This window comes from Mugil cephalus, chromosome 14 (genome assembly GCF_022458985.1).
Source record: "Mugil cephalus isolate CIBA_MC_2020 chromosome 14, CIBA_Mcephalus_1.1, whole genome shotgun sequence".
Lineage (NCBI taxonomy): Eukaryota > Metazoa > Chordata > Actinopteri > Mugiliformes > Mugilidae > Mugil > Mugil cephalus.
In genome coordinates, this window is record NC_061783.1 from 12257894 (window position 1) to 12279705 (window position 21812).

At 46.0% G+C, this 21812-nt stretch overlaps 1 protein-coding gene and 1 long non-coding RNA gene across 2 annotated transcripts in view; one reads left to right on the forward strand and one right to left on the reverse strand.

The window, feature by feature from the left end:
• LOC125019745 overlaps nucleotides 1-21422 on the reverse strand; it is a 49986-nt gene extending 28564 nt beyond the window's left edge. Inside the window, exon 1 of the long non-coding RNA XR_007114119.1 lies at nucleotides 21108-21422. This is a non-coding gene — a long non-coding RNA (uncharacterized LOC125019745). The remainder of the gene's footprint in view (nucleotides 1-21107) is intronic.
• Nucleotides 7492-15249, forward strand: trib1 (tribbles pseudokinase 1). The gene is made up of 3 exons (XM_047604705.1): nucleotides 7492-8830; nucleotides 9632-9924; nucleotides 12753-15249. Exons 1-3 carry the CDS (start codon nucleotides 8510-8512, stop codon nucleotides 13225-13227), a joined length of 1089 nt encoding a protein of 362 aa, XP_047460661.1. The 5' UTR covers nucleotides 7492-8509; the 3' UTR covers nucleotides 13228-15249.
• Nucleotides 21423-21812: the final 390 nt, after the last annotated feature.

Below are 21812 nucleotides of genomic sequence, written 5' to 3' on the forward strand. Positions count from 1 at the left end.
CGTGTGTACTCCTTTATGATGACACTCGGCCGTGGAAACTCAAACACAAACTTCACGAATGTTAACCCACATTTTCAACATCCTTCAAAACTGATGAAACGCCAGGAAACGCGGAGCCTAATTTTGAGCAGCCACACAGTCTGCAGTTAATGGAGCGGTGCCCGGCTTTCATCTTACTCCCGTGAGTTGTACTGCAATCATATCATTAAAGGCTCTGCGTTAGGTAATTTGTGGAGTGACAGGTTGTAGTTGCTGGCTGAACGGTAAGTGTGTATATGTACACACAGATTTTATATATATATATACACACACACACACCGGTATATTATTTATTTATTTTTTTTGTCTTTTCCTCCTGCGCTTCCTCTTCCTCCCGTTGGCCTAGCCTTGGTTCAGGCAGTGTGTTCCAAAGCATGGGAAATAATTGGCCATTCCTTTCATCACAGGATTATGAGAATAAATCTCCTTTTGGAGCAGAGCGGCGCTAACAGTCATTGAAATCCTGTTACATGGGGTATTATCCTGCAATTAATTGCTTTTTCCAATCGCTAAGCTCCCCCTCTCCCTCTTGTGTTCGTACACTTTGATAAATTCACTACCGCTTGACTCGCCGTGGAAAGAGGTTGGGGGTTATGGGACTTGTACAGGGGATTGGTAACAAATAAAGAGTTTCTTTCTCTGCAAATCTGTCTCACTCGCTCGCAAGAAGTGTCATTAATGATGATCCGGCCTCTTATGTCTTGCTTCGCGTCCGCAGACGCTGAAATGAAAAGGGGGCCGGGGCTCGGCTCGCTCGTGAACACAATTTAGTGCAGGTATGTTAAAAGCAGGCGGCCCCCTTTGAACGTCAGCTGTAGCTTATCTTTCATCAAGCAGCGCGGAGGAGATTAATGCCGGATGGCACTTTCATGTGCCATCCTCTAAGGCGCTGTTTGTAAAAGAATATTTTTTAACAGCGCAGATCAAATAAATGAAGGCAAGCAACACTTGGGGGGGGAGCGAGTGAGAGGGAATATTAACAAGAGCACGGACAAGTGAAGGAACAAGTACGAAAATTTGTTTACGTGTTTTTAGCTGTGCGCTTCTGTAATTCGTCAGCCGGACTGACTCTGTGGTTCACGCTGAAATAATGCAGCTCAACAACTTTCACTATTCAAAGAAAACCGTGTTCAGACACGCACATCACAATAGATTACGCTATAATGCTGACCCTTTCCTTGAACGCTACAAATACCTGAGACGTTTTGGGGCTTTAGAGGAATCTCTTTCTAAATACAAACAGAATTAAACATGCATGTGATCTGACCTGGTCGGTTAAATCATTGAATCATTATTTGGGAGGCGATTTGGAGACGGCAGGGACTTTCAAAAATATACTGAGCAGGTTATTGGATGAGTCATCTCTCTATCACCATCTGTCAAGGTCTAAATTCAACCCGTCTCATAAACAAGCCCTTCCAGAAGAGGAAGCTAGCAGGCAGCCACTGTAGCTAGCTGCTTATTTTTAGCCTGTCAGTCGAGATTCATTCTGTTTCGTACGGAAAATTTATGTGCAAAAGTCACACTTCAAAGCGGCTGCCGTCACACCTGAAACACGACACTAAAACGCTGGCCTCGAATTGTAAACATCCATAATCTCCTGCCGATGAATCACTCCCGGCGATCCCCTAACAGTTCACGCAGGGCCGGTCCAAATTTTTATTTGTTCAGTCATTTGGCCACCGACCAAATTACCTCAAATCGAAGCCCGTCCCATTTGACTGCGCTAAACATTTACCTGCGACGCATACGACAGAAAGCGCTGCCGCTGTGAGCGGGGCGGCCTCGGGCCAGGGCTGACACTACAAAGAGTTCGTACGACAAACTGTCTCAACTGTTAACAATTGCACCGAGCTCAAGAAAAAAACTACAGGTGTCATGGAAACAGAGGTCATGCGATATCATTTAAATATGGTGTTGGGTTTCTTTGCGAGAAAAGCGTGAGAAGCGTGAGGTGTTTAGAAAATGACACCGACAGTAGGGAAGCTGAGACCGTGGTTCCTTCTCACCTCTGCATGGCTTATCAATCCAAACAGGAAGTGCATGTAAATGTTGAATAGTTGTTATAAAAAAAAAGAAAGACTGAGGAAGCTTCGCAGTTAAAGACGTGGGAACAGACAGGTTCGTACTCCTACTGGTCAAAACGTTGAGTTTCATCCATCAAACCAAACTGGAATCACAAGGCCCACTTTGATCTGCTTTCGTCTACTTCCCTTCCTCTTAAAAAGATGTTTCCACATTTTTTCCTCAGCAGAGTCGATAGACGACATGCAGCCACTTCTCCTTTCCTTTTCACAATCTGTGTTTTCTCATTCCACTCGCAGTGACATCATGGAGTCCTGTCTGTGCAAAAACAGCTTGTGTAACGTCGCTGGTGACAGTATGGTGGTGACGTGTGCATGCCGCGGCCGCCGCGTACACACAAACACACACACAGGCATGCACAATTTCTATCCACTTCCCATTAGCAACAGGAAACCCCTTGAGTCATCCCGGAGAAGAGTTTTTGTGTATAAGGCGAACTATTTCAGTGAAATCATGTGTTAAAGAGCGACTCGAGAGAAGTTATGAAATGATGTTCCGAGGAGGTGAAGGGAAGTGAGCAGATCTTTTCAAAAGAAATTCTGCTGATAAAGGATTGAAAGGGGAATGCCTGTTATTTATGTGACCTTTACTGGGAATGGCTATTGTGCCGAAAAACAATAACTATACACTGTGAATTTGCGGTCAGTTAAATTGATTTCTTCCACAGAAGTAGGAAGTAACGCAGGTTGACGAAGAAATCAGTGGAAAATGATAAACACCACGAATGCAATGTGGTGAGCGTAAACATTATGCGAATCATATGATATCACTTCAGAATTACATTATGGGAGTTTCTCTCTACCGCAGACATTTAAAAAGGGAATTCTTGATAAGCGGTAACTCGGTAGCGTTCGCGGGAACCGTAGCTGCGCTGCGTGTTATTTGTGTCGATCTAACATCAGGACATACCCGTCGGGTAGCACAGTGCTTAGCCTTTCTGTGCGTGTTTTCCCCGTTCTCCGGGTACTCCGGGATCCCCCAGCACCCTCCCACAAACCAAACACATGTTGACCTGTCCGAGGCGTAACCCGCCCAATGACAGCTGAGACAGCTTTAAGCGGAGTGAAGGAATACAGCGCGGCCTCAACGTTACATTATAGGTGTTAGACAGGGCTTCTCTCTACTGCAGTCAATAAACGAGGGGATTTCCTTTGGAGGCGTGGTGTCAGTCGCTTCCCGATAATTATAGCATCTGTACCAAGCAAGAATGAGTTGTTGGGCAGGTTAATATTAGGTAATACCCATTCTCTCTAGCGAGAAAAAAAAGCACATTTAGCCTAAGGGCAAAGTTAAAGTGAAAGTGCTTTAAAGTTGCATTCTTTCCCAAAAAAAAAAAAAAGACATTTCTGTGAATGTTTTCTACAGACGTTCATGGTCTCAGTCGCTAGTTCCTACCCTTCCTCATGACAGCGTGACGTTCATTTAGTAAATTATGGTCCCACCTAGATCAAATTAACAGCAAACCAGGCTACATTTCAGCCTACTCCAGGGCTGACAAGTCGGTACAACGTGCGCAGATCCAGCCCGCGCTCCTCTCCACTTCTACCCTCATGTCACTCCCGGCTCCGGAAAACCGAGGTTGCATAACCCTAAAAAGCCGAGCATGAGGCTTCGAAACGACAGCCGACAAACAAACAGGTGACGTCGCAGTAGCTACTTCCATTTCTTTTACGGTAAAACTGGTGGTCAGACGGATCTGTTTTTGTATCAGGCTTCACACTAGTATCAATGCTCAAAACAAAACTTGGCAGGTGTTAATAAGTTACAGATCAACAAGTCTTGTTGTGTTAAATATACTGGAAGAGGTGGAAGCAAGAGTGGCCGTGGACACACTATGGGCCGCACACACTACACAGTAGGCTGCACTTATCTTTTGATGACCTCGCTCTCGCTCCTGTTGAAATTAAATTTCCTACTGACATTCACTGTCTCCCAATAGAACGTAATGTTGTAATTTTCTCTTAGACACCCATCTCTACAGAAATCATGAGAGTATAAATGTTATAAATATGCTGCATATAAATATATAAAAGCATTTAAAAGGAACTGTCTGAAACCACGGTAAAGATGACAAAGCATTTACAAATGCATTGCGAATCATTAAGTTTGGCAAGAACTGGCACCGTCAACAGAATCCCAAAAAAAAAAAAAAAAATTAAAAAAAAAACATTTTTAGAATTTCTCCCCGGAAGAAGTTTTGTTCTTTGAAAAATCAGCACTCTCTTCACACGCAGACCTCATGTAAACACGTGAACCGCCCAGTAGATGGAGAATGTTTTCAGCTAATGCTTCGCAGCTTCTCAGAAGACCTTTGGGGAAGTCTTTGTGCTGAGTGTGTGCAAACATGACAACTCCCCTGTGTGAGAACGAATGTTTTCAATCGATGGGGAACAATGTGTAGGTGTATGTTCCAGAATAAAACAATTAAACGGGCCGTGCGCTGTGAAACTGGAACGCGGTATACGGTTAAAAAAAAACGAAAGAATGAAATCGAGCCGCGTTTTGAAAAGGCACGAATATCTGCGAGCTGCCAAGGAGACGTTCAGTCTAATCTAACGCTGTCTCGACCCGACAGATCAAAGGAGGAATGATGGACAGATTGGGATAACTAGCGAAGGAAGGCAGAAATTGTTGGCCAGACTACAGTCTGGAGGCCCTCCACATGAAACAATCTCTATCTCAGCTCCTGGTCTGATTGATCGTCCCTGAGGTCAATCTAGGTTGTAAAAATATAAGGCACGCTCAGTGGAGGTGGTTATTGTGGGCTGCTGACTAATTCCGGAAGAGACCACAACGGTCGAGTTCATAAAGTTCACAGTCGAGGAGCTCGTGTCAAGATATACAATACAACAGCGGGGTGCAGCGCGCTCACGGCGTTAAGACCTGCATTTCTGCACTGGAGGCAGGATTTACAGCCCGAGTTGCGCTGGGCCCGGGAAACTCGCAGCTGACCAGGGACGCAATCATAATAGCAGGCAACTCCGACATTTGGAAAAGAAAAAAAAAAAGATTTATGAAAGAAACCACGGCAGCAGGCGGTATCAAACAAATAGAGGAAGATTACGAACGTGTGAAAACGCTCCTGTTGCATACATTATCCCTACTTCCTTTTATCCTCAAGTGACCCTTTTTGAGGTGTCAGTGGGTTTAAAGTTTGGCTGGAATTATAACGCTTAATATATTACAAAGACGTGCTACTTTGTCAAAGAAAAGCTGATTTGCTGTTTGCAACTGCAGAGGAGGTGAAACGTTTGCATTACAGCGCACCTAGACTGGCGTGCACCTACAGGATACTTATTCATCGCTACAGTGTTATAAACAAAGATTACAACGTGTACAACAGATATTAATGGATATTAAGTGTAAAAAATGTAATTGCGCTGTAGTGGATGAATAGCATTTAGCTGGTTCAGTTTGGTGGTTTCACTGTCTTGGCTGCGGCTGCGTTCATGTCACATTGTTCTCGTCGGAGCTTCTGCGACGACTTCATCTGAACTCAACAAAAGCAGCACGAAGTAGATTTAAGCGTCTATAAATACTGTTCCCATCTCGGCTTAGAGCATTCTGAAGTTTTGCCTTTGTTTGTTTTCTTTTGTCCCTCACAGTCGGCCACGTGATTTGGAGCATCAATAGAACAAAGGCATTAATGTCACTTGTTCTTTTTCTCCTGTGGAAACACAAAATGCATATACTTTGCGAGAGATTTTTTTGTTTTTAATTATTATTTGCTTGGTTCAGCTTATTCTGCCATGCTTCCAGTGTCAACACGAGACGGTGAATAATGTGAGGCTGTGGTGAGGACAATTTAAAGGCTATTTCACTGAGGTTTTACTAGATCAAGATATTACTCTGAGGAGGTTTTGCGAGTCCTGATTTCTGTCCAGTCCTGCTGCTGCTGCTGTGCTCGCTTCTAACTTCTGCATGCGTGCGTCTGCCTTGCGACAGATCAGCCTAAATGAAGAATAATTCACAGTGATGGCTGGCTGTCAGCCAGATCAGACATGAACTATTCTCAGAGCAGATCAATTCCCAGCCTCTCTTTACTGCTGCCAGTGGTGAGTGACTCAGCTAATTATAACAAGGGAGAGCATGCCCTGAATACTGTTTTCTCTTCCAGCTCACTGGTATGGGGATTCAGCCACACTCCTACACAAACTACACACTGTATACACACACACACGCAGCACAGAGCCACGAGGCAACACACTGACCGACCGGCTTCATAATGTTACAACCTGCTGTTTAGCAACATGATATATATTGTGAAACATTAACGCGATTTCAACATACACTCTCGGATGCGCTGATAGAAACTGTCACATCACCCATATCGCACAGACACGCACGCGAGCGCTTTAATCACGGCCGACGCGAGCCAGTCAGTTTTTCCAGTGTACACCTAAAGCCTGCGTCACACACAAACAAAGCTCTAAACATCGCCCGCTTTGATGGTCCACACCAATTATCTGATAACAATAAACCTTTCGGCCTCCAGGACCGCTGCCGCCCATTCCCACGGTGACTGCTCATCCTGTTTTTTTTTTTTAAAAAGAGAAAGAGGGACCGCAGAGAGACAGAGAGGGGAAACCTGTTCCAGTGCCTGCTCTGCTGCATGACAAACGCGCTGGCTCACCGACACACACACACACACACACACACACACACACATCAATCAGATGGTGAGTCACCTTTTTTCTTTCGTGGGACGACCACTGCACAAAGAAAGAGCGCGCTCGCCTAAAAATAACAGCCATCATTCTTGTGGAATCTGCAGCTCGTCCATGTTTGGACAGCCCCGCAGAAACAGGTTCGCGTGAACCCTGGCGAGGGAGTCGAGGCGAACTGGTTCAGTGCGTGACCTCTCGCGGACGGGGGCCGCGTTAGAAACGGCACGCTTCTGTACACGGTCAGCGGGGTGGGTGATAAATTAGTGATGCACGCACACATATACGCACACACACACAGGCCAGCTGGTGCCCTGCGTTTTTAGTGAACGCTTAACTGCAGCCACTGCGCTTGTTCAATATAAAGCAGTGGAAAAAAAAAAAAAAAAAAAAAAGAGAGAACTCTTGCGCAACGCGCGCATGGTCACGCGTGTGTACACACCCCGGCGAACACACACAAACATGCACATTTATAATTGCTTCATACCGTAAACTCATCTCAGGACTCCTCATTACAGGAATGCTTTTGAGCTGACCTATTTACTGCGCCTCACTCTTCAATTTCCAGCTCCTCTGCAGTTACAGTCCATAGTTCACTGATTATATTTTTCAAGAATATTGCATAATTCTCGCACGGGCTTCGCAGAAGTTAGTCGCATTCGTTGTGTATAAGTAGAGTTTAAGTTAAGATCGGCGTCTCTGGGAGCCCAGCTGCTATGATGTTGTTTACGGAGCCACGCTAGCATATTTTATGTGGCTTCTTATAGCCCGGCACCACTACTGCTTTATGGGGGTGAGTCATATCCACATAACAAACAGGCCCAGCATGGGAAAATATCATGGTGATGTTACAGCCAGAGTTAGGGCTTTTTACACTGGAGCTTTGTACGGGCTAGTTCACACCGGAGGCCTAACATTTGGAGAGCAAACGGCTCAGGAGCCGCGCGGGAGGTCCGCGGAGAAACGGTTACAACTAGTAATAAAGCTGAACATTAAGGAAGGACTGAGTCAGATTTAAAGATTGTTAATTATTGTCTAAAGCATGTGCATGCTAGATGAGGCAGCCCTGATAACTAACAGATGATTTCTTCATTGCGAGAAAGAGAAAAAAAAAAAAAAAAAAAAAAAAAAACAGCCGCTCAGGTTCTTTGGTATCAGCAAAAATCTCGGAGAGCAGGAATGTGGAGATTCATGACAGACATGGAAGGATAATGTCTGAACCATATGCTCGGGTTGTCTGCCGTGAAAGGTAATACAGTGGGCTGTGTCATCAGAGCCGAGGCTGAGCTGGAGTCGGTGCCGTTACAGGATTGCTCAATGGTTGTGTCACCAGGAGGCTGGACTGGTCGGGCGGAGTGTTTGAGCTCAGAGCTCAACATCACTAGAGCTCACTCACTCTCAGCCTCTCTGAGTGTGAGGCGTCTCTCCTTCTCTCTCCCCCCTCTCTCTCCCTCTGTCTCTCTCTGTCTCTCCCACAGTGGGCTCCGAGGGATCGGGATTTTCTCAACAAAAAATTAGACTACACACGCGTCAGAGCCGCGAGCATTTGCTCTCCAGGAGGCGTTGGATTATCATCCGAGAACCTGCTCAAGTTTCCGAATCTCACACGGAGGAATGGAGCGCAGAGTTTGTAGCTTATTGTAATCATCACGGGAAAGGACACATAAAGGAAAAAGATTTTTTCTTTTCTTTTTCCTTTTTTTTTTTTTTTTTTGGTTTTAATGGTGAATCGGCACATCAGGATGAACTTGCAGTGGAGCAGCCCGGCGACCTGCATCCGCGCCGGGAGAGTCGCGCACAAGCGGCTGGACTCGGACGACCAGCCGCCGGCTAAATGCGCCAGGCTGGGCGCAGAAGCCGGGGACGCGCAGGGGCTCCTCGGTACCTCTCCCGGCTCCCCCGTCAGCCCCGTCTCTACCCCGATCCCGCCGACCCACCAGGGACCGTCCAGGATAGGACCGTTCCTGCTTCTACCTCTGGCGGACCGGGACAGCATGCACAGCGCGATGAACACCGACACCGGCGATGAGCTACTGTGTAAGGTATGCGCAATCCGGTCGTTGTGCAATTTCTTTGAATGAATGATGTTTCAAGACGTCGCGTTGCTCAACAGCCCGTCTGACATGTCATCCGTATTTAGCTGACTTTTTTTTTTTTTTTTTTCCCTTTTCACCAAGTGTCATTCTCACGCGAAATGTGTCACAACAGCGTTGCTTAATAATGTTCAAACGCTGAACTATATAAGGGTCCGTTTTAAAAAATGTGTTTACCAAAGCTGCGCTAGGCTGCGTTGCGCTGTGGAGAGACAGCCTACCTATCGGAGTGCACCTATCCCCGGCTCCATGGCTTCACACTGTGTCACCCAACCGGGCTCATTTGCATACGCGTCACCGCAATACGCCACGCTGTGACTCACAAAAATGCAAACATGTGTGGCACAAAAAAAAAAAAAAGAAAAAAAAATGGGACTATCATGAGAAGGATCCGTCTAGATAAGGATGGAGCTCTCCACAGTTCCAGATCCGTGTGTTTATTTTGCATGATAGACCTGCAGGCTCTTGGCTTTGTTCATTAATGAAGTTAATCGCTTTACGCTCCGGTGATTCATTTGACATGCTTTTGCAAAAGCTGTGTATTGAGCTGGAATCAAAGCATACCCTTGTTTTTCCAGACGCCTTTTTTGTTTTTTTTTTTCCTTTTGTTATCTCGCTGCCAAATTTGCATGGCTGTTTCCTCAAATGATCACTGAGAAGAAGACGCTGACCCACTGCCTCCTCCCCTTCTGTTCCTAACCCTGCCTTGTTCTTCCTTCCTCTTCCTCCACTCTCATTTTTCCTTTCCAGGTCTTTGACATGGGGGTGTACCAGGAAAAGATCAGAGCCTACGGGGTCCTGCCGTCCCACAAGAACGTGGCCGGCGTCAGGGACATCATCCTCGGCGAGCGCAAGGCCTACGTGTTCCTGGACAAGGACTTCGGGGACATGCACACCTTGGTGAAGAGCTGCCGCCGGCTGGACGAGGAGCGCGCCTGCAGGCTCTTCCGTCAGGTGGCCCAGGCCGTGGCGCACTGCCATCAGACGGGCATCGTGCTGGGTGACCTCAAGCTGCGCAAGTTCGTCTTTTCAGATGAAAAAAGGTGCGTTTCCCAACACCCGAAGCCTCGCTTTTGCAAACCGTCCGCCTTTCCTCGTAGAGTATTCTCAGTGGCATCCGGTTAAAGCATGAATTAACTTCATCCGGGCGCTCTTAAAGTTAAATCCTTGCAGTCTGGCAGCACATGCCAGCGAAGACGGGGAGCAAACATGGCAGCAGCTGATACACACACAGGCCATGTGTGCAGATATCGATGTGGGCACAGATAGAGTAGGAGGTTCTGTACTTGTGGAGGCAGACTGCTTAGATTCCCAGATTTTTCGCCCTCTCTGTCTGTCTCCCTTTCTCACTCTCGACGTGTCTCTTTGTATGCATGTTGTGTGTTTGCTTTGCATGTGTGTGTGTGTGTGCGTGCGCGCGCGCCTTTGTGTGCATGCGAGAATGTGGTGGGTGGTATTTTGGCAGAGCTGCGAGACGAGGCTGCTGAATGAGACAATCATACCCTTCTGCGGTCTATATCTCGGAATATATTTATTGCTCATTATTTATTAATAAATTACATCATAGCCGCGCTACAGAATGACTGGTGCCTCCGACAAGGTTTCATTCAAACGCACTTTCATCCGCGAAAGAGGAGTTCAAAGCGCTACCCGCTCGAACCGGCTCCCACGCACTCGCGCCCACGCGCGCACACACACACACACACGTATGTGCGCCTTTATGTCTGCATCTCTGAGTGCTGCGTTCTGCTGAGGAAGACACACAAGACCCCTGCTTACAAAACTATTTGTCGCCTCTTTGCCCTTGCGTCACTCTCTTTCCTGTAAGCGCCCGCTGATCCCACACAACAACCCCCCCCCCCTTCGGCTTTCCAAAGGCCCCTTTTTATGGAGACTTTTCAACAGTAACATTCTCCAGCCGTGACCTCTGGGCTCGCAGGGTCACGGCGGATGAATGAGAGCAGACAGCCAGCGAGAGAAGTCGAAGTCGGTTGCGTCCCTGTGATAGCTATACGGCTGCAGAGCGATGAGTCACAGCGTATATATGTGCAGAGGGGAAAGAGGAGGGAGGCTGCATAGCTCCCTTCCTTTCTTTGTGTGTGTCCATACATGCATGTTTGTATGAAGGCCGATTATCCATTCAGAGCCGCGATCCGCTGCCGAGTTTAAATGTCTCCGCGCCTGCAATCCAGCGCAGGCTGTGGAGACGCTGCAGCATTAAAGCTGGGAGATCAACCCACAAGACCCACTTGACCCTTAAAGTAGTGGGATGACAGCTTCTTTTTAAACAAAGACTTCTTTTTTTTTTATGGTTCGCTGGCAACGCGCTGCAGCGCCGCGAAAACAGACGCCGCTGCGACTTTCAAAACAAACCCGCAGGTTTCGCTGATGACATTAAACGTCCGCGTGACATAATGGAACCCGCTCCGTGCGCTGCCGCTCTCGCCCAATCGCAGGCTGGCACCGGCGCGAGTCTCCTCGCGTCGGTGCCGCGGCTCGGCGTGACCTCATTCGGTCCGTCAAACATTCCTCCTAAAATTCACAATCGGACGTGTCTCGAGCTCCGGTGCAGTGTCCCGGCCAACAATGCAGCACTCGAGCCGGGGAAAGTCACAACAATTTGACAAATGCTATCTTCATTGACACACACACACACACACACACAGTGCAGTTGGAAAAGCCAGTTTAGGGAAGGTGACTAGCACTGCGAGGCATGCAGAGCTTCACTGTCGGGCCAGCCTTCCCGTGCGTCACTGATGTGGCAACAGCCATTTGAGGGTAATTATGGGATGGCTGGCGCCGCAAGTGTGGGACCCAGGTGCAGATAGCCCCGGCTCGAGAAAGAGAGAGAGGGAGAGAGGAGGAGGAGGATATGTACTCTCAACAGAAGGATGAGTCACTCTCTCCACCCCTCTAACTCTTTCTGTTCTGTTTCCTTTTCTGTCTCCATCTCTCTGTCTCCTCTCCCGACTTATCTCCTCCACTATCTCGGTGTTTAAATATCATTTACTTTCGGTCTCGCTCCCAGTGGCCGTCACTCTTTTCATCCCCCGTCCGCGGCTATCTGCTCCTCTCCTCTCCCACCGTCACTCCGTCTGACAACTGAAGTGTCTCTCAGAGTCGACGGAGCCTGAGCGCGAGATAAACCAGAACACTGCTCGTGTGCGTTTGTGTGTTGCAAAAAAAACCCCCTCATAAATATCAGTCACAAGTTAATTTTTAATTAAAAGCACTGCATAGCTTGTGCCGTCACTGGATTTTTTTTTGGTTTTTTTTGTTTTTTCTTTGGGGCCTGGGGACGTCAAGAGTTTCCCATTATATGCTCTGTTTTTTCCGGAATCAGTCATTTTGTGAGCACTGGTATATATGTCATTCTACAAACACGCTCTCACAATCTCAGCGGCTCTGGTGCAGGACTAAATGTACGTCCTGTCATTAACATGGCTAAATATAGCATTGTGTGTGTGAGAGCACGGAAGAAGGAGGGGGTGTTGGAGTAGTATATTTATATGTGTGTTTATGGGGCCATGTCAGTGCCAGGAAGTCGCTGGAAATTTGCTTAGGCAGCTCCGTTTCTTAAATGGGAATCACTGTGGTGTACTTGGGTCATATTAAGTTCACTGGTGCGTGTGTTGTGTTAATCTACGCTATGTGTGTGACTGTCCGTCCATCTGTCAGCTGCGCAGATTAGGGAAAGATCCTCTCAGAATTCGTCCGAATCCACAGTGCAAGTTGTTTATTGCAGCTGTGGTCGTGGGACAAATGTTCAAAGAAGAACACGTTCGCTTATGTACGGAACAAAACCTTTTCCTCATTTTCCTGTGCTTTAAAATGCCACACCATGACCTTATTTTGACTTTTTTCTCCACAGGACACAGGTGAGACTAGAAAGCCTCGAGGACTGCCGCGTCCTGGAGGACCCCGCCGATGACTCCATGTCGGACACGCACGGCTGCCCCGCCTACGTCAGCCCAGAGATCCTCAGCGGCTCCACGCCTTACTCCGGCAAGATGGCCGACATGTGGAGCCTCGGGGTCATGCTGTACACCATGCTGGTCGGCCGCTACCCTTTTCACGACCCGGACCCGGCGACGCTGTTTTCCAAAATTCGCAGAGGCCAGTGCTGTTTGCCCGAGGGCTTGTCGCCCAAGGCCAAGTGTCTGCTCCAAAGCCTGCTGAGGAAAGAACCCTGGGAGAGACTCACGGCGGCGGAGCTGCTCGCTCACCCGTGGTTCCACCTGCCGCCGTCGTCCCAGGAAGCGGCGTTGGGCGAGCAGGAAGTGAGCCCGGTGGAACAAATGGTGCCGTCATTTGACGTGGAGGAAGATGACGATCTGTTCTGCTGACGGACTCGAGTCAGTCTAAGGGACCAAATCAGCATTTTGCTATGAGGGATTCATTGTTGTTGTTTTTTTTTACATTGGCACTTTTTAGAAACCCATTTGTGTACTGTTGTGTGTACATACACCCTCAAGCTTTCTACAAAACTTACTGTACTGTATTTTGTTGTCGTATACATGTTACTTGCTAAGGGCATTGTTCACAATGATCGTTCATTGTGTTTCTATGTGTGTGTTTTAGAAATTATTTGGTGCTAAAAGAAATAACAGTGACTCAGAATTTGCCAGATTGCGCTAAAAATACGTGTATCACAGTCGTTAAACCCCTGGCAAACGGTAGTCATCGGAGCCCGCTCTCGGCCTGAACTCGTGGGGATTCGCGAAGCGTTACACGCATCTTGAAACGGGAAGGCGAGGAGACCAGGATGTTGTTCCTCTCACTCTCTGACCAGGCTGCGGGCTCCGCCAGCTGACTCACCGATCAAGTCGAGGAAGGCCAAGCGCGAGCTCGACGTCTCGAGGCGGACACAAAGCGAGAGAGATGGTTAGCAGGGGACTGATGTGTCATACTCAGCGGGACACTACGAAAGGTGTCTCGCTGCCAATCTGGCAAACGTCTCCGCGAACGGAGAGCATTTACAAATCTCACACCATGCACAGAAGGTTGAGAAAGGCAGGGTGTTACTGGTGTAAGATGGGAAAAAGCGTGTCGCACGCAGTCAGCAACTAACAGTGACACTTGGCTAACGCGTGTCCTTGTAATTGGCCGACGGAGGAAGGTGGACCTAATTTGTAGCTGTTAAAACTAAACTATCAAGCGTTTATAAAACACGCTCAAAGCTAAATACCCAATATATGACGGTTACAAACAGAAAGCATCTGATCTGATGTTGTAAACAATCCCGCCTGTGTGCAGTTAGCCACAGCAAAACCTAACACTAAGGCCTCTGGTTTGAAATAAAATGCTAGGAGCTACTCTGGTTTTAGAGACCTGGTCACATGCCTGGGCAGCAACAGAGATGTTTGGATGATTCTTACACCTGAAGGCAACACGGGGATTTCAGAAGTAAAGATACACAGATTTTTTAACTCGGTCTAACAATGTTTGTAGATTTTAGGAAACGTGTCAGCTATCCACTTAAGGAAACACGAAATCGGAAAGAAGAAAAAAAAAAAAAAACAAGACTTTCTCAGCTGAGCAGTTGAACCTGTTTTGTTCATCTCCGCTGGAACATTATGTCAACCTAGCAAAGCCGAGCCGAGTGTTGTGCCCGTATCACTGTGTTTCATAAACTGAATGACTCTGAATCAGTCGCAGTCAGGCGATATTCGATGATGGTTGTCTGTTGATGACTCAACACTCGAGCGTGTCTGTAGAGAATGTTTCTGACCTTGGCTGGAAGAATCTGTTCAGACGGTTCCACCGCTTTAATGGTACTTTTTCTATTTTTTTTTTCTTCCCCTTTTCCATTTTTTTTTTTTTTTTATTCAGTTGAAAGCTGCGGATCCATGGAGACTGGTCCTCATAGTCAGTGACATGCTGCGCCACAGTTTATGCTTTATGTTGTGACAAGCTGACGACTTTCAGCTATTACTGGTCCTCAGACATCTGTTTCATTCTGATTCAACGATGCTGCCAACGGTACAAAATCTGGCATACCTGAGAAGTGCTGTGCATTTGATTTTAGTGTCACGCAGTCGGCTAACAAAACTGCTCTTTAACCATTTCCTAAAGAGAGACTTGTGACAATCTGAAATGTTCCTCGCAGTAAAGTAATTTATGATTTAATTTCTAGTACATACATGTAGAGTGAGTCACGCGTTCACGTGACGTGTAGAGTAAACTGACACGGGTGCACAATCGTCATATTGCACTGTGAATTATGTATTTGTGACACAACCTAGAGGCTTTTATTAGTCCGCACAGGTTACACACGAGAGTTATACTCATTGTACAAAACGTGTAAATATGTATATTTTAAATATGTGTGGAGTTGTTGAATAAAGATCACATTTTTACATATTTCACACGGCTTGTTTTTGCGTTCATTGCCGCCGCTCGGGGCTTCAAACACCTGCCCCGCTCGCCCGCGCGCCTCAAAGGTTTCCCCTGCAAGAATTTTCCCCACAGCCCTTCATCAATGTGAGAACAATGCGTTTTCTCTTCCCCCTCAGCGCTTTCAATTTCATCCTCGCGAGAGGGAAAAACTCCCTCTCCATCTCTGCCTCTAACCGTTTACTCTTCTCTGACCTTTGCGTAATGTAACATTTAACTCCTCAAACACACAAATGTCAATACTGGGTCAGTGTCTTTTCCTGGAATACACAAGGGGGAGCTGCTCTCGTTCTGTTTTCTTCCGCCTGAGCGGTAACAAGTGGAACTCCGGGTCAACTCATCAAACACCGGACAACGGCGCAATTTAAAGTCAAATACGCGTTTTCTTTCATATCCACTTTTGCTTGTGAACCTTTTGTTTGACCTATGAGAGCTTGGCATGTCTCCACCCTCCATGTGTTATGACTACCCTAGGCATGGCTGGCCGGGGCTTGCGTAAGCTTTGTGCGGGTGTGTTTTCGTGCATACCTGACTGTGTGTGTGTGTGTGTGTGCGCCTGTGAGCACAAGAGTCAGATTAGGTATCAACAGGGTAGCTGAAGTGTCTCAGCTGCTGGGAAACTGCCAAGGCAACGATTGCCTAACACATCAGAGCTGGGCTCCTCTGGGAATGACAGTAGGGCCCCTAAAAAGTAGGCTAGTGGTAGGTCAAGTAGTGACTATATCTGGAGAAATGCGTGTGTGTGCGTCTGTGAGGGGGAAGGGCGTGTTTGAGAAGTGATTTGGTGGTGGTAAAGGTGTGAGAAAAAGTTGTTTACTTGTGCACTCACAGGTAGATTAGTCTTGGTCGTGTCGAGAGTCTAATAAGGAAATTGATACGTGCCCTCAATATAAACGTGGCTGCTTAGATTTAGCTATGGAGACATGAAGCAGATGGAAATAAATGGCCTTCACACTATGAGAAACAAAAGCTACAACTTGGCCACCGTTGACAGCATTGTGGCAGAGTCTACGTTCAAGTGCCATTCAAGCGACGTCATCGACACCGGGGCGGGCACTGACTGTAAAGATCACATGGCAACAGGTGAAGCAAAGGTCCGTGATTGGTCGACGCGTCACAGAGGCAGAGGAGCGACGGAAAAGTTGTAGCTGGCTTCACCGTCGTGTTGTGTCCGACGTCAGCCTCCATTAAAAATGTATTGTAGCTGGTCGCTCCCTCGCGGCTCATATGAACGCAGCAGAACACACCTAAAAGCCGTTCTTAGGGCGACATTAATATGTTTATTTTGGTCTTCTACCTTCGACCACCCAACCTATTCATACAACACTCCCTAAAACATGGCAACAAAGCGCTCCATATAGGATTGGTAAGACTGCCGGACGCCGGAGTTGTTGCAAGTCGCTCAAACCATGAACTTCTTTCTGTATATATGAACAGTAGTTACATAATAAAATGCATAATTTAAAAGCACAGCTGCTAGAATAGACAGTCAGGTCAGAAATGTCTGTACTTCATACTCGTGTTGAAGGAACACCTAGCAGTAAATGTTGACATATTCCAGAAAAGGCTTCTGTGATGGGGCGCAATGAACCGGATTTGTTGGGTTTTCTTTAAGACAATTCTTCACCGTCGAGTAGCAACATAAGACAATTTTAGAAGCGACCCTGGGTGTCCCGGGAGGTGGCACTGTGTTACAGCGGGTCATTTGAAATTGTTTGCAAATGTCTCTTATCGTCCAGACTAAAACACAACTAAATTAGAACAAGTCCTAAAATGCTAGACAAGTGTAGATGCTAGGCGTAAATGTAGAAAAAGCTTAATCTTTCGAAACAATATGTATTTGAATTTAGCCTGATGGTGACAGTCAGGCACATACTCGTACCCTCGCAGACTTTGTTTTATTTGTAGGGATTAAAATGCAAAATATACCCTTTGAAGATTGGAGCCTGGTCCTCATTGAGGTTGTTACTTAGCATACAAACATTTTGCTGCTTAACGAGCGGCGAGAAATCAAGTCAGTGTATTTACTGAAAGTTCCAGTTATAGGAAGGGTTTGTGATGAACAACTGTACGAAGCACAACAGTTAACAGAGGCTACTCAGGTAGACTGTGTGAGCTCATTCTGTCCCCTGGCCTCAAATGTAAACTTCATCCTTCCTCTTGATCCGAGATCATTAAAGTTTCCCAACCACGTAATCCTTTAAACCTTTAAACAAGAGAGTCACAAACTTCTTTATGACGGCAACCTCTTCATTGGGTGTCTCTCACAAACACACAAAGGCATAAACAGATACGTCCTTGAACCTCCATGACCTCATTTAATGAATGAAAAACTGCAGCTAATAGTGGCATTTGGTAGGAGGTTTGGAGACTATTTTGAGACAACCGTGCTTAATGGTTGTAATGACACCGGCGTTGTTTAAATAAATATCCCTGTGGGGGTTTCAGCTTTTAAAGTGAAAGCTGTGTGGTTTGCTCAGGAGTTTCCATGTGGAGCGTACAGGAAAAAAGCGTAAATAACGTAGGCGGCAGAGTTCCCTGTTTATCTCAGACGAGCCACACAAGGAAGTGAAGAAGCAGATCTGAGAGTTGACAGTAAAGCACCTGCTACCGTCTCCACTCCGAGATCAGAGTAAGAATTCTTTTTTTCTTCTTCCTGGAACTTGTTGGCTCGGGCGACCGCTCCACTGATGCAATGGAAACTGACTCCTCTGTTTAAATGGCTCTTTGACCTGATTTATTTCAAAACACAAATCCCTCAAGGAATGCGAGGTATTGTGTTGATCATCGTCCTGTGGAGGGAGAAGGGCTTATAACAGGGTTGCTATGTTCCCCTTTCATCTCTAATTCCAGGTATACCTGGAATGTTATGTGGCCGAAAATAAAATCAAGTTAGGATCTCTGCTGCGATCTTGTGGAGACACGGTAAACTACAGCTTTGTGTCAGGACGGATGATGGTGCTGAGTGAATATCACACCCTTGTTTTTGGGTACAACAACTGAACAATCCTCTATGTTTTATAAAAGAAAACTTGCTGGGATTTATCTTAATCAAGCCCTTAATTGGTGTCTCATCATTAGTTACCACGGCTACAAAAAACCCCTGACAGAAGAAGCAAATAACCATCTTGTGACAATACAATGATCTCCTGGGAAACTTGGGAACTAGCATTTGTGTTGATGTTGCTTAGATGCTGGATGTACTACCAACCTAGGCCAGACCAGACACCCCGACTCCTTAACAATGACACTCCTTGATGGCAGCAGTCATCCCCAACAGGATGACACACAGACACAGAAAAACTGTTCAGGAACAACTAAAAAAAAGGGCGTCACAAGGTGTTGACCTGGCCTCCAAATTAACTCATCAGGTATGTGTGGAATGATCCACAGAGGCTCCTCCCCTCACCCCACAGGACCCAAAGACTCCCACCGACAACATTGTGTTGCCAGAAACCACTGGGCGCCCTCGGGAGGCCCGTGTCCACTCTCTGATGAGTCACAGCTGCTTTGGAAGCGCAAAGGAGACCTACACAATACTAGGAAGGTGGTCATAATGTCGCACCCGGTCAGTGTACATTCAAATGTTCAGACTGTACTACAGATATTTTGTAAAACTTTAAGCTGAAATCAAGTCTTTAAAATATAGAGCAACAAAAACTAATAAGCAGCGATTGGAAATGTGTGGATTTGCTGCTTTTATCTTGCTGCTTGCACTGTATATCTTTAAAACTTCCATATTTGACAAAACAAGATGGGATCACCATGGGACCTGAGCAGATGTCACTATTCTGTGATGTTTAATAGACAAACCAAGGCAAATATTGCATTATTTTACTTTTAGAAAATATAGGAACTTTAGGGGTAGGGAATTGCATCACCACATAGTGATGCCTTCTGTATGATCGCCACCTACTGGGCAAGATTGGAACAAGTTGTTGTAAAGAATCAACCAAAGAGCAAGTGTAAAAACAGCAGTTTTTGGTGGACTAATTTGCCTAATCTCAAAACGGAGAAAATGCAGCCAACCAATGGCCTGAGGGAACCTTTTAGGTCCTTGAAAAAAGTTGATGCTTCTTCGTTTAATATTGAGTCCCCGGCTGTCCACATAAACACTGCTCCACAGCTTCCAGTGATCAAAAGCTCCACAGGGTGCTTTTAATTGCAAAAATAACCGGCAGATTAAAGAGAAACGGCAACAGTCGCTGTCCTTGCAGCTCTAGCAAAGTGCACTTTCCAGGAACACGTGGAAAAGCACAATCTTCACCCTTCTCCGACAGCGCGAGCCTCCACTGGAGGTAAATGAGAGTCTTGGATGTTGTCTGGGTCAACAGGCTCTTAGGCAGAGAGAGAGGCAGCGCGAGGAGAGTTTCTCTGATGAAGGTATTTCGAGCAAAGTGGCTCCTGGGGACTATGAGTTGTCAACACGATTCGTTTCTATGCAGGCAAATAAACAGAAAAAAATATTTTTAAATATGCCGTTGACATGACCTTAGGTGGCACCTGCATATGCAGCATGATTTACCTTGATGCTCATGGCTCTCATCTCTTCCCCTCTCTTCTCTCTTCTGTCCCACCTCCACCTTTTCCTCCTACCCAGCCAGCTTTAAGCAGATGGCTCCCCCCATATGAGCTGGGCTCTGCTCAAGGTTTCTTCCTGTCGAACTTGGACGGGGGGGGGAGCTCCAGGTTCTGCTTTCTGAATTTCTGAAGCTTAAGCAAATAATCGCAAGAGCTTTGCTTCGGTGCGTTGTGAGGTCAATCGTTTCTGAGACACGAAAACTTCCACGAGATGTAAAATAAATACAACAGTGACCCTGAATTTTAAAGTCAAATATGAAGCAGGAGAAAAAGAACTGTTTCTGCTTGCTGATGCTGTAGGGTGGTAGCAGACTAGAATAGTATTTGCCACAAAAAAGCCCCTAAATAATAACATTATAACATTAGAGAAAATAAGCGGGCAAATTAAAACGAACTCCACGCATGACTTGCACCTTTCCTTGACCAAAAGAGGGCTCACAAAAATCGCCACTAGCAGCACGTTACAAGAAGACGATGGCGCAACTTAATCTGCAACGACTGTCTTCAAGTTGGGAAATAAAGTGTGTGAATTCCAAGTCAAACTGCAACTGTGTGGACGGCAAGGGGACAGAAACCCGTTCCCAACATCAGCTGGGGTTTTCAGACTCAGGCCGGACTCTCTGAAGAAGTTCAAACACTCAAGGTTTCAAAATGAAAGCAATCCGGATCAAAGACAAGAGACGGCCACAAAAAAGTGACTTAACCCCTTCAGACATGCCTTTTTTTTTTTTTTATAGGCAAAAAAAAATGTCCAACTGAATTTAATTCCTCTCTAACATAGAAATAAAGGGAATTTTTATTTTTTTTGCCAACTCATGTTTTTATTAGAAATTTTTTATGTTCATTACAATGGACGCCAGGACTCACACACAGCATTTTTGTTGGTTTAGAGGCACAAATATGTCATGTCCATTGTGATGGACACAGGGTCTGAAGGGGTAGTCCAAGTGAAGTTAAATGTTTTTTTGTTTTTTTTTCATCAAAGCACTTTACAGTCACAATGACACATCCAACCATTCAGTAGCTTTCGGCCCTCGGGCCTCATGTTTGACAACTGTGCTTGAAATCCTGTCTAAAATCTGACGTAAACTGGGCTCAGAGTATTTGCCCAACATCAGTTTACTACATACGCTGCTCTGAAAAAGACGAGCTGCGGAATTTTTTCTTCAGTGAATTCTTCATCGATTTACCCAGTAACATAAAGTATTAACATGGCAATAAACATGACCAGTTGGGAATCGTCTCATACCTGTTGTTGTTGTTGTTGTCAGAAAGCTTCGTTTGTTGCTGACAGATCCACATCACAGTCGGTGGGTTTAGTTTCTGAGCAGCGCCACCTGGAGGCGACGTCCGCGTTTTCCTCTGACGGCAACTTCAATTATCTTCTTTCCCGATTCATCACTTCTTGAAATAAAAACTCGTTTCGAACTCGTTCAGATGTGTTTGTATTTGTAGTGTTTAGTTATAGTGCTAGCTCCTGTAGCTAGGTAGCTAGCTTACCGCTGTAACCGGCTGTGACTACCATCTTCAGAGCGCGCGTGCGCCCCCTCGCCCTCGTTTGAACTTTGACCTTTTCATCGCAACAGGAAGTCTCTGTCAATTTGAATATTATTATGATTTATTATGATTAAAAAGAACATGTTAACTGATTATTAAGTTTACTATTATATATCTTTTTTGTTTTTAATAAATTAAATTAAATTTGTCAGTTTTTATTCTATAATTAAACAATTACTTACAACACTGATATTAGTTCAGGAGATTTATTTGGAGCTAATGGTATTTCCTCCAACTAAGAAGTAGAAAGTATTACTGGAGCTACAATATAAGCGTGGCACACCATAAGATCAATTCTCTCTCGTGTAGTAGTACTTGACCGAGGAGTAGCCCACCGATTCAGAAAGGTGCATTGGCATTCAGCAGTGAAAAAATACAGTATAGAGGAGAGAAACGC